We start from the raw sequence: 14,470 nt of genomic DNA on the forward strand, positions 1-14,470 counted from the left end.
TTAATTTTTTTGTTACATAACCAATTCATAGAATCAAAGACTCATAGAATTATAGAGTTGCAAGGGACCCCAAGGATAATCTAGGGCTGCCATATATCTGGGTTTTCCTTGACACATCCAGGAATTGGGCTGCAAAATGGCGTCTGGGCAGATTTTTGCTGAATTGGCAGAATGTCTGAGAAAAGTAGGGGTCATTTTTTTAAAACAACAACAATTTATAGATCCCCATCTTAAATTAAACAACAACCCCCAAAAAAGCTCAACAACTTAACACTGGGGAATATGGTCAACCCCCTATCTTTCACACAATGTTGGGCTCAAACCCATGACCCTGAGATTATCTCTGCTCCGTATTGTTGGCCCAAACCCCAAGGCAGAGTTAAAATGTGCTTATAAATGTACTAAAATTGGTGGGTTAAGCATACAACTCTTGAGTTGGATGGTGGACAATGAATATTCCCTAGGTTATATTATTTTCCAAAAACAATTTTGTTCTTTAATAAACATGGTGGATAACAAGGTGAAAACTGAGTCTGCAAAGTGATTTCCATGAAAATAGTTAAAAGTCTCAATTTGGCTGTCAGGGAGCACATACGGTATTGCTGACGTTCAAAGGGGCAGGGGCAGATGAGAATGTCACTCAGAAGATACATGCTCCCATTCCATCAGTACTATTGTGTCCAGTCGTAAACGTTCAAGCAGAAGTTTCCTGGGGATATTGTGCCTGCAGTTCTTAGAGAGTCTTGGGCTAGATGTGTGTTTGGCCTGAACCAATCTCTGCTGTGGTGTTCTTTGGAAGAAAAAACACTGAGTCTTAAGGCCTTTGAACAAATATTATTGAATAATAATAAAGGCTTACTTTCAGTTCTTTCTAAAATATTGGATGCCACTGTAGGTGGACCTGCTGGTTAGAAGTTGTGCTGGGAACAAAATATCCAGCTTTCGCTCGGTGATAGAGACTGGGAGGTTTTGTGGGGGAAATTGCCTTATAAATCAATCTATGCTTCTGTGACAGAATTATCTTTGAAAGTACTACACAGCTGATATTTGACACCCAGGTATTTGTCCCACACTGCATCAGTTTCCTCCCCCCTCTGTTGGATGGTGGGTGTCACCAAGTGTGCATGTATTGTTACATGGGGGTTTGGGGAGAAGGTGTTCATAGAAATCTCTCAAATAATGCAATAGCATCACTATTATTTCTTCTGTGAAATAGATATTTCCTGGTCCCCACAATAGTTTCAGAAGTACCCCTGAGCCCCCAAAGGTGGGAGCCTCTGGTTTCCACAGCAACATTTTAGCAACTGGGTTCTTTCACCTCCCCCTGCAGAAGTCCATGCTGTTGTAGCTTGAAGCCATTGCTCATCCATGTGCACTGGGGCAGTAACAAGGGTTTCCTTGCCATTCAGCTCCACCGACACAATTCCACCTGTCCACCTGATTATCATAAGTTTTAGTATTTAAGTTTTTAAGTATTGGGACGCGGGTGGCGCTGTGGGTTAAACCACAGAGCCAAGGGTTGCCGATCAGAAGGTCGGCGGCTTGAATCCCTGTGATGGGGTGAGCTCCCGTTGCTCAGTCCCTGCTCCTGCCAACCTAGCAGTTCAAAAGCACACAGTGCAAGTAGATAAATAGGTACTGCTCCGGCGGGAAGCTGAACGGCGTTTCCATGCACTGCTCTGGTTCACCAGAAGCGGCTTAGTCATGCTGGCCACATGACCCAGAAGCTGTACGCCAGCTCCCTTGGCCAGTAAAGCGAGATGAGTGCCACAACCCCAGAGTCGTCCATTACTGGACCTAATGGTCTGGGGTCCCTTTACCAAGGCTAAGAGATCATGGCTTGGCTAAGACTAGTACTAGATGGTATGTTAGCACTCACTGGACCTCCCAAGAGCTCAGTTTCTGCTGCTTACTGGGAGGGGAAAAAATCAACACTGCAGTAATGTTGATGTGCTGTAAACACACTGATAGAGCCAATCCAGAGCTCCTGGCAATGTGTTTGCATTGCACCATTTCTCTTCTTCCACATGGTCTGCTACTTGCTAAAACTATCTAGTATTAAAGGGCTCTGGTGCTCTGGATGTTCCTTCTCCCATCATCCCTGTCTATTGGCCATACTGGCTGGGGCTGCTGGGAGTTGGAAACCAAAAACAGCTGGAGAGGTACTGGTTGCTAGTCTCAGATCTAGTCATTCTATTGCCGAAACAAAATGTAATCTATGCAATATTGAACAGAAGGCAAGCAGGTTGACTCATCTGGCCTCCTTAGCCAGAGGTTATAGCTGTTGAAATCACCACTGGTCCAAAGGTGTCAGGAACAGAAGTCATCCTCCAAATTTGTTTATTGAAAGTGCTTTGACTTGCACTGCCAGAAACGCCTTCTTAGAAATGTCCGGAAAGGAAGTAACCTTTACAGTTCCTAAAAAGGGAAAACAGGAAGGAAATATCATAACTCTTCTTCCCCCTTGTTAGTTACTCATTAAGTCATCACCTCCCAAGAGCTGAGTTGTTCCTGCTTACTGGGAGGGGGGAAAGCAACACAACGGTGATATTGGTGTGCTGTAAACACACCGATGGAGCCAATCCAGAGCTCCTGGTAATGCATTTGCATTGCACAAAGTCCCCCCCCCCACACACACACAAGGTCTGCTTCTGGCTAAATCTAGTACTAGATCCCTGACTGCTGACCATACAACCTAGGTCTGTTGGGAGTTGGAGACCAAAAACATCTGGAGAGGTGCTGGTTCCCAGTCAGTCTGGTCAACTTGTTGCCAAAACAAAATCTAACGTATGCAATACTGAACAGAAGGCAAGCAGGTTGACTTCTCTGGCTCCTTAGGCAGCGGTCAGAGTTGCTGAAACTACCACTGGTCCAAACGTGTCAGGAACAGAAGACATCCTCCTTAGTAAACATTTTTAATTTCTTTATGGACAGTGCTTTGATTTGTAGTGGCAGAACACTGTTATGTACTGTGTTGAATAGGATCCAAACTGCAGCAGGCTGATTGGTCCTAGAACAATAGGATTGAGATTGCAGCAGTCTGACTGGTCCCAGAACAATAGGATTGAGATTGCAGCAGTCTGATTGGTCCGCAGGAGCCACCCAATCCAGCTCCAGGTGGAAGTGAATCTGCACTCTGATTGGCATACAGGAGTATCCTTGAATTAGCCAATCACGTGGGGCCCATTGTGTAAATAGTGTATATAAAGCAAAAGTTTTGGGGGAACTGCATTCCTCACTACTATGAGCTGAATAAAGAGCATGAAATTCACACTCGACTCCGAGTATCTTTCAAACACCCTTCCTAGAAATGTCATGAAGGAAAGTATCATTTACTGTTTCACAAAAGTGAAAACAGGAAGGAAATATTCTAATTCAGAAAGCAGCTGTTCTCCACTCTCTTCCCCGCCCCCCTCGGTACAGTGAGTCATTAAGCAATCTCCTTCCTGCCTCTTTGTGGGTGTGATATATAATATATACAAACTTTGCCCTTATTTCAGGAAATTTAGCCAAGAGGGCAGGTGTGGCTGCTGGAGCTGGAGCAGAATCAAGTTTCCCTCGACACACAGCAGTCCGTTCTGACATAAGAACACACAGAAGGGTTTGAAGATGCTGCTCCAGCTACTCTCTGTCCTCTGGGAGGCCTTGTCCCTGCAGGTTGTTCTGGTGTTTCTGGCAACATTTCTACTTCTTGCTGATTACAAGAAACAGATTTGCCCAAGGAATTACCCCCCAGGGCCCACTCCTCTTCCCTTTCTGGGTAACATACTATATTTGGATTTCAAGAAGCCTCAGATTTCGGCACGAAAGGTAAGGATAGAGGAAACAGCTTTAGGGTGGTGTGGGACGTTTCTCCCTATAAGGTGCCCAGCCAAGTGGGCACAAAATTAAGAAAATGCATTTGGGGGTGCTAGATTTTGGCCTCACTCACCAACTAACAGCTATTTTTTAACAAATATGTGTCCACAACTGCCTTTTGCTTTCTATGGCTGGCAGAATATTGTGTGTGTGTGTGTGTGTGTGTGTGTGTGTGGTGTTGTTGTACATTGTCCTACCTTCACTCCCCCTTTATCTATGCAACAGCCCTGTGTGGTAGACTAGGCTCAGTTACTACATGCAAATAAACAGCATGTGTGAATAGATAGCAGGTGGAGGATGGAGGGGGCCTGTCCATGTACAGTCCCTGGAAACCATTTTGGCAACTCTGATGTCCCTGATATATTTGACGGCAATCAAAGTTTCCTTCTTCCATACAGGCATTCAAGAAACACCAGGTGCACACACATAAAATCTCAATTCTTCTTTCTCACTCTCCCTTCAGTCTGCCAACAATTTAATATATAATATATTTTAGAGGATATATCCTCTCTTGCATTATTCCTCCATCTCCATTCGGGTTCTAGGGCTGCTCAGTGATGCTAATGCTCCGGTGACACTTAAATGTGGCATTTTTTGCAGGTGGCAAGAAAGATCAGGGAGAAGAACCTGGACAAAATTGCAGTAAACTGTAAGGGAGATTCAGTGGACTAAACTGGAAAATATTGTATGCTGTGTGGAATCCCCAATCTACACATGAGTCTGCACTTTATAGTTTTGACAATTCAGGCAGTGGCTCTGTTTTTTTTTTTTTACAATATAGTTATATAGTTATGTTGATACATCTTCTCTTGATAGTATTTTGTCATGGCCTTTGGCTAGTACAATAAAGCTTATTTACCTTACCGTCTCCATTCAGCTTGCAGAAAAATATGGCAATATATTCGGCCTTCAGACTGGAAACATAAGGATTGTGGTTGTGAATGGATTGCACCTGGTGAAAGAGGCTCTTGTCCACCAGGGAGAATATTTTGTAGATCGACCAAAATCCCCTGTTCTTGATAAGGTATTTGGGTCACTTGGTAAGTTTCCTTTACTATGGTCAATGATTTAGATGATTAAAATTGCTTTTTTAATTATATGCACTGATTGTACATCCTTTTAGATTATTATTTGTTTTCTTAATTTGCTTTTGTATTTCTTGCATCTTTAAACAAAAGTAAACTAATAAGATTTCTCATAGATGTAGACCTGCAAAACTAGATTAACTGAGCTCATAGTTCAGTGTTGGGTGGCAATCAGAATCTGGCTGTGTAGTGCATCAAACAGCTTGTCATTATTGGCCTGCAATTGTTGGAGATGGAGGAATATGGGAGTTTTTCTTTCATTCAGTTCCTCATTTTTCCGTTGTTCAGTTTCCCACGCTTCCACATTGAATAATGTTTTATTTAATGTATTGTTTCGGACAGTGAGAATGAATTAAAATTGAATTAAATTGCACATGAGGTGACTTTCTGCCCCATCCCTAGTAGTGATGAAATAACATGCTGTCATTAAGCAGTGCATGTAAGCAGCAGGTAGTATCTTCTTCACAGCCATTTTTGAGTCCACAGCTCCCTTGACCAACTACATTCTTTCCACGGTACCCCTGTGGGGTTCAGGAGCCCAGTTATGTCACCCTTTTGCCTACAGAGCTGGCAGCCTCTCACAGCTTTTTGAACACCCTCCCTTGTGGAGTGTTCCCTCAGCCTCCTCTCCTCTTCCCTCTCCTTGGGAGTTCCCTGGGCAGCCACTGCTGCCACCCTTGGTCTCCGAGCTCCCCTGCCTCCATGCCAAAGAGAGGTGCCTCCTCACATTGCCCCACAGGGGCCTGGAACTTGTCTGTCCCAACAGCAAGGACTGGCTGGCTGGGCTCCCTAACCCACTTGCTTCCTTGCTCCGAGGCCACCTCAGCTCCTGACAACCAGCACGCCCAGAGCATTCGCTTGCGGAGCTCGTAGCCATGGCTGCTGCAACAAACAGCCACACAAGCCTTTGGGAGGCAGAGATGCTAGAGGGCATCAGAGGAGGGAGGGAAGGAAAGAGGGACAGAGACCAGTGTTGCCCGCAGCACTACTAAGCATAATTCAAGGCACCCTAGGGTACCATGGCACTCTGGTTGCAAACCACTGAGCTGAGACTTCCCTGTGATTGTGTCCATTTAGGAAGGGGAGGGCATTGGGAAGGGAAGCAGGTCCCTTTCAGTTGTCACTGTCCACAGATGCCCAACATATAGACCTCCGGGTATAGGGCGGTATATAAATTCTAACAACAACAACAACAACAACATATAGCAAAAATGTTATGCAAATAAAACAGCAAAGAGAAATATGTTAATAGCGAGTAAATGAAGGATGTGAATAATTACAAAGAGGGTAGAGCGGGATCCCCATTTAAAATCTACCACTAGTTAATTTCAGGTAAGGAATGTCAGAGTGGCCCAATGGGCTCCAGAGATGAAGGAGCAAAATATATTGACGGCATGACTTTTAAAACTGTTTGTATCAGGGTTTTTTAAAAATCTATATGCTGCCTTTCTATCAAGTGTTCCCACAAAGTTTCATGAGACAAAAGAAAGTTGGTATTAAAAACACTACCCAAACAGTAAAACACACAATAAAACAGCAGCAGTGGCAGCAAAGCCAACTGAAAAATGGCAGAATTAAGAGTAACCAGATAAAAACTGCCAGCACAAATTAGCTAGTTTTGTTAACTGACCAATAGGTCTGAGCTTTGCCAGTTTTGCAGGCCAAACAGGACAACAAGCAGGTGGGAAAACACCGGTTTATTCAATGTAGCTCTGAATGGTTCAGTGGAGTCATCTCCCAAAACTGGACGGACGATATGAGGTTGAAAGCACATTATATAGTTTCTTACATGTATGACGTCCCAGCCATAGCCTGCCCACCCTTGTGCTCCCTTGGTTGGTGGACAGGGAGTGCAGTCCTTTTATGGATTTGTTCTTCTCAAACCATGTGTTTTTTCCCATTAAACAAGCTCAGCAGACTGATGCTCCAACTCTTGTAAGTTGGTGCTAACAACGGGAAATCTGTGGTCAGCCCTTAGCTAGGTTTTGAGTTTAACAAGGAGGTACAGCAGGGGCTCTGCTTGCTCACTGCCTGGCCAACCTCCTTTCCCAACTGCAGTCTGCTAGCTTACAAAATTAGCTTTTCTAAGTATTGACAACTTCCCCTAAAATGGTCAGGGAAAAGTTAGAGTAGCTGGCTTGTGTTGCCTGCTAATAGAGACTAAATGAGCAGAACCCAAGTGGGGATGCAGCATGGTGGAACTCATGCCAAGTGGGCCTGTGGCCAAGATCCAGGTCACATTTTCAAATGCCTTGCAATCCTTCCAACATATTAAGTAGGCAAGCAGAATAAAGAGACAGGAATCCATCTTGGAATTAACAGGATTGCTAAATCTACTCATTTGCTCTACGTACTTATTACTCTTTCCCATCTAGGGCTGGTCTTCTCTAATGGTCTCAGCTGGAAACATCAAAGACGGTTTGCCTTATCAACACTCAGAAACTTTGGTTTGGGCAAAAGGTCTTTAGAAGAAAGAATACAGGAGGAGAGCCGTTATCTAAAGGAAGCAATAGAAGCTGAGAAAGGTGAGAACCAGAATCAATAAACCTGTGGCATATTTACACTGCTATTTTCTATGAACAAGATCAAAAATACATTAGCCAGCGTGTGAAGCTCTTTGGCATTATTTCGTCACACAAATGTAGCTCTGCTTGGACTGGAATGACCCCGTGATGGAGAAGGGGGTGTAGATAGGAAGCTCCACAGAGGATCTTCTAGTTCCAGTGTGAAGTTCTGTGCTGGAACCTCAAGGCCACTGAGCTAGAACAGACTTAAGAACAAAGGTGGAGTGTTTGGGCTGAGGAGGTGTGCAGATTTTGATGATTTTGACAACCAACATCACAAATAGAATAGGGTTTGAAGTGCAATCATTTTGGTATATTTAGGTATATACTGTCTTTGAGATGGTCCTTACCCTTTTTGACAGCCAGTGTTACAAAAATGCTGTTTCCTGACCTCGTCCTGCCTGTGGATCTTTGAATCAGTATATCCATACTGCAGAATAATCCTTGCCTATGGAGAATATAAATACTCTTATGAAAATATAAATGGGCCTCAGAGTCCTGGGTGTCCCAGGTTAAATTACAGGATATAATGTTAATAGCAATGATTTCTTTGGCTAAAACAAATTCTACCCCTTCCACACCCATCCACTTTCCTCTCCTTCTGTTTTTGTTATATGGAAGCTAGAAGCACCCCAATTCCTTCTGCACCATTTTCTCTCTCTCTCCAGGGCAGCCATTTGACCCTCACTTTCAGATTAATAATGCTGTTTCAAATATCATCTGTTCCATCACTTTTGGGGACCGCTTTGATTACCATGACAGTCGTTTCCAGAAGCTACTGCACTTGCTTGATGAGGCATTGCTTCTTCAGGGAAGTTTTTGGACTCGGGTAGGTCTTCTCTGAGTTTTTTTGCATAACCACAACACAATTGCTTGGGCTCCAGTCACCTTCCCACATTCTTGTTGACTGTGCAATCATTTGCTTTGGTCCTCCTGTTTCTTCATGTTCAGATTTCTGTTTCCCCCGTGCTATTCATTCAAGACTCTTGTTCCATCCATATTCCTTTGCTGTCTAGTGTTGTTTATAAAAGCACTGAAGATACAAAGTTTGGGATGTGTTCAGTAATGTAAAGTGGGTGGCAGAACCATGTGTTACTGCACAGATCATGTTTTTAATGGAGGGAATAACGTGTGTGGCTGAATAAAATCTCTATGTGTGTGAACAGAGTGAGGCCATCACAAATGATATATATAGAGTGAGCTGCCATTGTTCTGTCCCAGCTTCTGCCAACCTAGCACTTCGAAAGCATACAAGTGCAATTATATAAATAGGTACCACTGTGGTGGGAAGGTAAACAGCGTTTCCGTACGCTCAGGCTTCCATCATGGTGACCCGTTACACCGGAAGTGGTTTTAATCATGTTGGCTACGTGCCCCAGAAAGCTGTCTGTGGACAAACACTGGCTCCCTTGATCTAAAAAGCCAGATGATCGCCACCACCTCATAGTCGCCTTTGAGTGGACTTAACTGTCCATGAGTCCTTTACCTTACCTACATGGATTAATTCTACACACACCCCAGTTACAATCTGTGAATTGACACGCCATGCAGATGCATAACATAAAAGGGAAACTCTACATATTCATGACATGAGCAGGCATTGATAAAGGCCTTTTTCAAACGATGGTAATCTTCATGGGGAGTCAATCAGTGCATTAGAAGGTGTGCTTGCAGAACTCAGCACCATGATGCCATTTCATCTGCAATTCATACACTAACCAAGAAGTGAAGACATTGCCATGGGGTGCCATCGTAAGCAGTGGTGAGTGCAATATTTGCTCTGGTTCCAAGAGAGTTTGCCGTCTTTGAGCACAGCAGCCTTTATTACTGCTAGCCTCTTTCCCATGACAGCAGCATGATATGAATGTTTTTGGAGAGGGCTTTCCCTGCACGTACGTGATATTAGTGTTTATTTCCTCAGGTGTACGATCTCTTTCCCTCTGTCATGAAGCACCTGCCGGGGCCCCATCACACACTTTTTAAAAAATGGGGTCAGTTGAAATCCTTTGTGAAAGAAATCATTGAAAAACACAAGAAAGACTGGAACCCATCTGAACCCAGAGACTTCATTGATGCCTACCTAAGTGAAATGGCCAAGGTGAGAGATGAAAAGGACCGAATGTAGATATATCTTTGATAATAAAAATGATAGCAGAAGGCAGAGAAACAATATTAAAAACCAGAAATAGCCATGTAGCCCATAGTGGCCGAACACATTTCAATGTTTCCATTGAGTTTATTATTCCAGGAAAAAAATAAATTTCTGTATGCAGGGGTGTGTATGCATGAATATGAAGTCATGTATTTTGTGTGGAGACAACTCCCCACTTGTTCACTGCTGGGATTTCACTACTTGTCTGTGTTTAGTGAGAGCAATCAGCTGTTGACCAGAACAATCCCAAGCTTCATGCCAGCATCAGTGATTCACAGGACTGTTGACTTGACCTTCCTAGATGCAGGATTAGAGTCACTGAATCCCCTGCTGATCTCTTGACATGTGGGTCTGACAGTAAGATGATGTTTTTAATGGCAGCTTAACTCCCTGGTGCATTTTTGTTTTAAGGAGGATTCTGCTTCCAGTTTCCATGAAGAAAACCTTCTACATTCAGCACTGGATCTGTTTCTAGCTGGAACGGAAACAACTTCTACAACCCTGCGTTGGGGTTTGCTGTATATGGCCATTTATCCAGACATTCAAGGTAGAACTGTAGCTGGCTCATTTGTCTTTCATTACTTTGGGTTGTATATAACAAAGGCCTACTGAAAGCAAACATCAATATATAATTTTATCATTAGATGCTGAAAAGGTTTTTGACAAAATATATAAACAGTATATAGTGGCTGTACTAAACTAATGGTGGTTGTATTTCCTTTAGAATGCATAAAATGGATTAAGATATTATGTAATTTGCCCACATCTAGACTAAAAGTAAATGCCATGTTTTCTGCTACTTTAGCGGAGCTAGACAAGGATGCCCACTTTCACCTTTGCTTTTCAATATTTGCGTGAAACTCTTGGCTTGCACTATTAGACAACATACCGGTATGTACTCTTGATCTATGGAGTCATACAGAATTCAATTGAATACAAATTGGTTTTATTTGCAGATGATATTCTTTTGTTTATTTCTAAATCCTCCTGTGCTGATGCAGATGATAGGTGCCTTTCCTAAAATATCAGGATACTCTGTTGACTGGTCCAAATGAAAATTGATTCCAATAAGTGAAAATTTGGTTACCCATTCATTTAAGGAGTATCAATTCTCTGTCTGCTCAAATCTGTTAAATATTAAAGATGGGCCATCCCTACAGATCTTAGATAAAGTATATTCTTCTTGTGTTGATAGGAGATTTTCTTTTATTTGCAGCAAAAGTCCAAGCGGAAATAGATTCTGTGATTGGCCAGTCTCGCCAGCCAGTGATGGATGACAGGGACAGCATGCCGTATACCAATGCTGTTGTTCATGAAATTCAAAGAATAAGCAACATTATACCTTTGAATGTGCCCCGAGTGACAACTAAGGACTGTACACTGGCTGGGTTTCATATTCCCAAAGTAAATACTAAGAAGATAAACCTTTCTGATATGCCTTTCCTCTTCTCCTAAGATGTGAAAACTTGATGCCAAAGTTCTAAATCAGGGTTAGGCAGTGTGGTGCTCCCAAGATGTTGTTGAACTCCTTCTGCTTGAGCCAGCATGGCCAATGGGCAGCGTCTGGCGTGTTCTTTGGGCACATCAAGATCTGGAGTGGAGAGAAGGGGTTATGGCTAGATAGACTTTTGGCAAAATGGATTCAAACTGCAGTCTGTACCATTTGCATGGATAGCTACTTTCTTTATTAATGATCATGACTAATAACCCAAACTGCAACAACTGGCATCTTGTGTTTCCTATCCTAGGTAATGGTACCCCTGACCATTAGGTCGTGATGTGGATGACTCTGGGGTTGCAGCGCTCATCTCACTCTATAGGCCGAGGGAGCCGGTGTTTGTCCGCAGACAGCTTCTGGGTCATGTGGCCAGCATGACTAAGCTGCTTCTGGCGAACCAGAGCAGCACACGTAAATGCCGTTTAGCTTCCCACCGGAGTGGTACTTATCTATCTTTTTGCACTTTGACGTGCTTTCGAACTGCTATATTGGCAGGAGCTGAGACAAAGCAATGGGAGCTGGCCCCGTCACAGGGATTTGAACCGCTGACCTTCTGATCGGCAAGCCCTAGGCACTGTGGTTTAGACCACAGCGTCATCTGCATCCTCTCGTTTCCTATCCTACTATGAATATATTTTAAAATCTTACCTGTGTTTTTGTGGATGCGGTTCGATGAATTACTTAATAATGCATAGAAAATATCCGATTCAAAACATCCTTTCTGAGTTAGACTTAGATCTAGGAGGCTTAGTACTGCTGTTGTTGCACAGATCAAAACACAAATATTTCTTTGCAACTTTTAGTCTACCATTTTCTCTGCTTCTTCTTTGGCAGGACACTTTATTACTCACCAACTTGACCTCACTACTCTTTGACGAGGATGAGTGGGAAACACCCAATGTGTTAAATCCTGGTCATTTCCTAGAGAATGGTCAGTTCAGGAAAAGGGAAGCGTTTTTGCCATTCTCTGCAGGTAACAAAAGTTGATGTGTGGCTCCTTGGAATTGCAACAGAGACTACATGATGATGGCTTGGTTGCTGGGAGTCTGGTGTATTCTGGGGTCACCACCCTATTGGGGCCAGTGGTCACATTTGGGATTGTGAGGAAGTACCGTGGATGCAAGTCACAAAATGACTACCAGAGGAGGTGTGAAGTTACACAAAATGGTGTTTATATACTCTTCCCCTCCCCCCACACCCAGTAAGCAATGTGGATTTTTGAGGGGATATTTTCAGAGCTTTCTCAGGTGCCATAAGTGGGAGAGGTGCTCCACAAGCCATTGGGTGGACAGCAGCTGATGTATTTTTTCATAGTTTCCCCAAGGAAGAGAAACCCAGTTCCATCTTGAACTCGAGGAACTGAGCTCTGTTTGTCACATCCTTAGCTAAGATATATGCATATTAGGAATATTCCTAATAAAATATAACAGAAATTCATCTCATATGCAGTTTTGGCAAAAAAATCAACTTATGTAACTCAGATATATCTATCCCAAATTCAGTAAAACCATGATCATATTTGTTCAGTGTTCCCATTTGCTTCACTAGGAAGTACAGAGGACAAATTTCTATCTTTATTTTACAACAACACAATTTTTTAATTTTTTAATTTTAGTATTTGTGCTGCCAGTGTTGTTTTAAACTGTGCAGCTGTTTACTGTAGCAAAAGCTCTCCACTGAAACAGTCTCTTTCTCCCTCTCTTCTAGGAAAAAGAGCTTGTCTTGGAGAGCAGTTGGCAAGGACCGAGCTCTTCATTTTCTTCACCGCCCTAATTCAGAAGTTCACTTTCCAGGCACCAAAGGATGTGACATTAAGCCGTGAATTTAGGATAGGTCTGACCGTGTCTCCTCTGCCATACCGGATTTGTGCATTCTCTCGCTAAGGGGACCCAATTTATAGCATTGTCATTCTTTAAAAAAAGTAGAATTAGTTTATGGGGTAGAAGCAGATCTATGGCTTAATCCTAATTGTGTTTAGCCAGAATTCAGTAGGGCTTAACCCAGGTAAACAGGGTTGGGATTGCAGCCTGTTCCTTTAAAGCAGAGGTTTCCACACTTTTTAGACCTGCATCATTTCGCGACACAGTTATTCAGTTTTAAAAGCAAACCAGAGGTTAAACTAACCCCTTATAAGAGATACAGACATATATCATGCAACACCCCTGAACACTGCAGTCAACACACTAATGTGTCGTGACACAAGCTTTGGAAAGCTCTGCTTTAAAGCATATTCAAAGCACATTTGCCCCGTCAAAAAAATTGGACCACTAGGGTTTATGGGTACTTGGAATGAAAGCTCTCTGAGGGGTAAATTCAATTTCCCACGATTCTTGGGGGCATGTGTGTATGCAGACCATAATGATACATTGATGAGGATCCAAATTCCATCCTCCCACTTCTTGGCCAGGGCGGGTGTGTCTATCCACCATCTCATTATTTTCAATATTATTTTATGTCCTGGCTGTGGTGAAGAAAAGGCATTGCTTTGTTTGTAGGAATCTGTGAGCTTACGACTCAAGATAAAGCCCTAATGTAATTCATAGAATCATAGAGTTGGAAGAGACCACAAGGGCCATCCAGTCCAACCCCCTGCCAAGCAGGAAACACCATCAAAGCATTCCTGACAGATGGCTGTCAAGCCTCTGCTTAAAGACCTCCAAAGAAGGAGACTCCACCACACTCCTTGGTAGCAAATTCCACTGCCGAACAGCTCTCACTGTCAGGAAGTTCTTCCTAATGTTTAGGTGGAATCTTCTTTCTTGTAGTTTGAATCCATTGCTCCGTGTCCGCTTCTCTGGAGCAGCAGGAAACAACCTTTCTCCCTCCTCTATATGACATCCTTTTATATAGTTGAACATGGCTGTCATATCACACCTTAACCTTCTCTTCTCCAGGCTAAACATACCCAGCTCCCTAAGCCGTTCCTCATAAGGCATCGTTTCCAGGCCTTTGACCATTTTGGTTGCCCTACTCTGGACACGTTCCAGCTTGTCAGTATCCTTCTTGAACTGTGGTGCCCAGAACTGGACACAGTATTCCAGGTGAAGTCTGACCAGAGCAGAATATAGTGCTACTATTACTTCCCTTGATCTAGACGCTATACTCCTATTGATGCAGCCCAGAATTGCATTGGCTTTTTTAGCTGCTGCATCATCACACTGTTGACTCATGTCAAGTTTGTGGTCTACTAAGACTCCTAGATCCTTTTCACATGTACTGCTCTCAAGCCAGGTGTCACCCATCCTATATTTGTGCCTTTCATTTTTTTGCCCAAGTGTAGTACTTTACATTTCTCCTTGTTAAAATTCATCTT

The 14,470-nt window shown here is 43.1% G+C and overlaps 1 protein-coding gene across 1 annotated transcript; it reads left to right on the forward strand.

The window, feature by feature from the left end:
* The first annotated feature begins 3,513 nt into the window (after positions 1–3,513).
* Positions 3,514–13,387, forward strand: LOC117048302 (cytochrome P450 2J2-like). The gene is made up of 9 exons (XM_033151977.1): positions 3,514–3,810; positions 4,736–4,898; positions 7,319–7,468; positions 8,176–8,336; positions 9,429–9,605; positions 10,071–10,206; positions 10,876–11,063; positions 11,992–12,130; positions 12,865–13,387. Exons 1-9 carry the CDS (start codon positions 3,610–3,612, stop codon positions 13,038–13,040), a joined length of 1,491 nt encoding a protein of 496 aa, XP_033007868.1. The 5' UTR covers positions 3,514–3,609; the 3' UTR covers positions 13,041–13,387.
* Positions 13,388–14,470: the final 1,083 nt, after the last annotated feature.

The sequence above is a fragment of the Lacerta agilis genome, chromosome 6 (assembly GCF_009819535.1).
Source record: "Lacerta agilis isolate rLacAgi1 chromosome 6, rLacAgi1.pri, whole genome shotgun sequence".
In the NCBI taxonomy this organism is placed as follows: domain Eukaryota; kingdom Metazoa; phylum Chordata; class Lepidosauria; order Squamata; family Lacertidae; genus Lacerta; species Lacerta agilis.

Excerpts from the sequence above, each read along its gene's own strand:
- LOC117048302 (XM_033151977.1), top strand. The coding sequence starts at position 3,610 with ATGCTGCTCCAGCTACTCTCTGTCCTCTGGGAGGCCTTGTCCCTGCAG. Across the intron at positions 3,811-4,735 it reads CTCAGATTTCGGCACGAAAG|CTTGCAGAAAAATATGGCAA; the intron begins GTAAGGATAGAG and ends GTCTCCATTCAG. Across the intron at positions 8,337-9,428 it reads AGGGAAGTTTTTGGACTCGG|GTGTACGATCTCTTTCCCTC; the intron begins GTAGGTCTTCTC and ends TTATTTCCTCAG.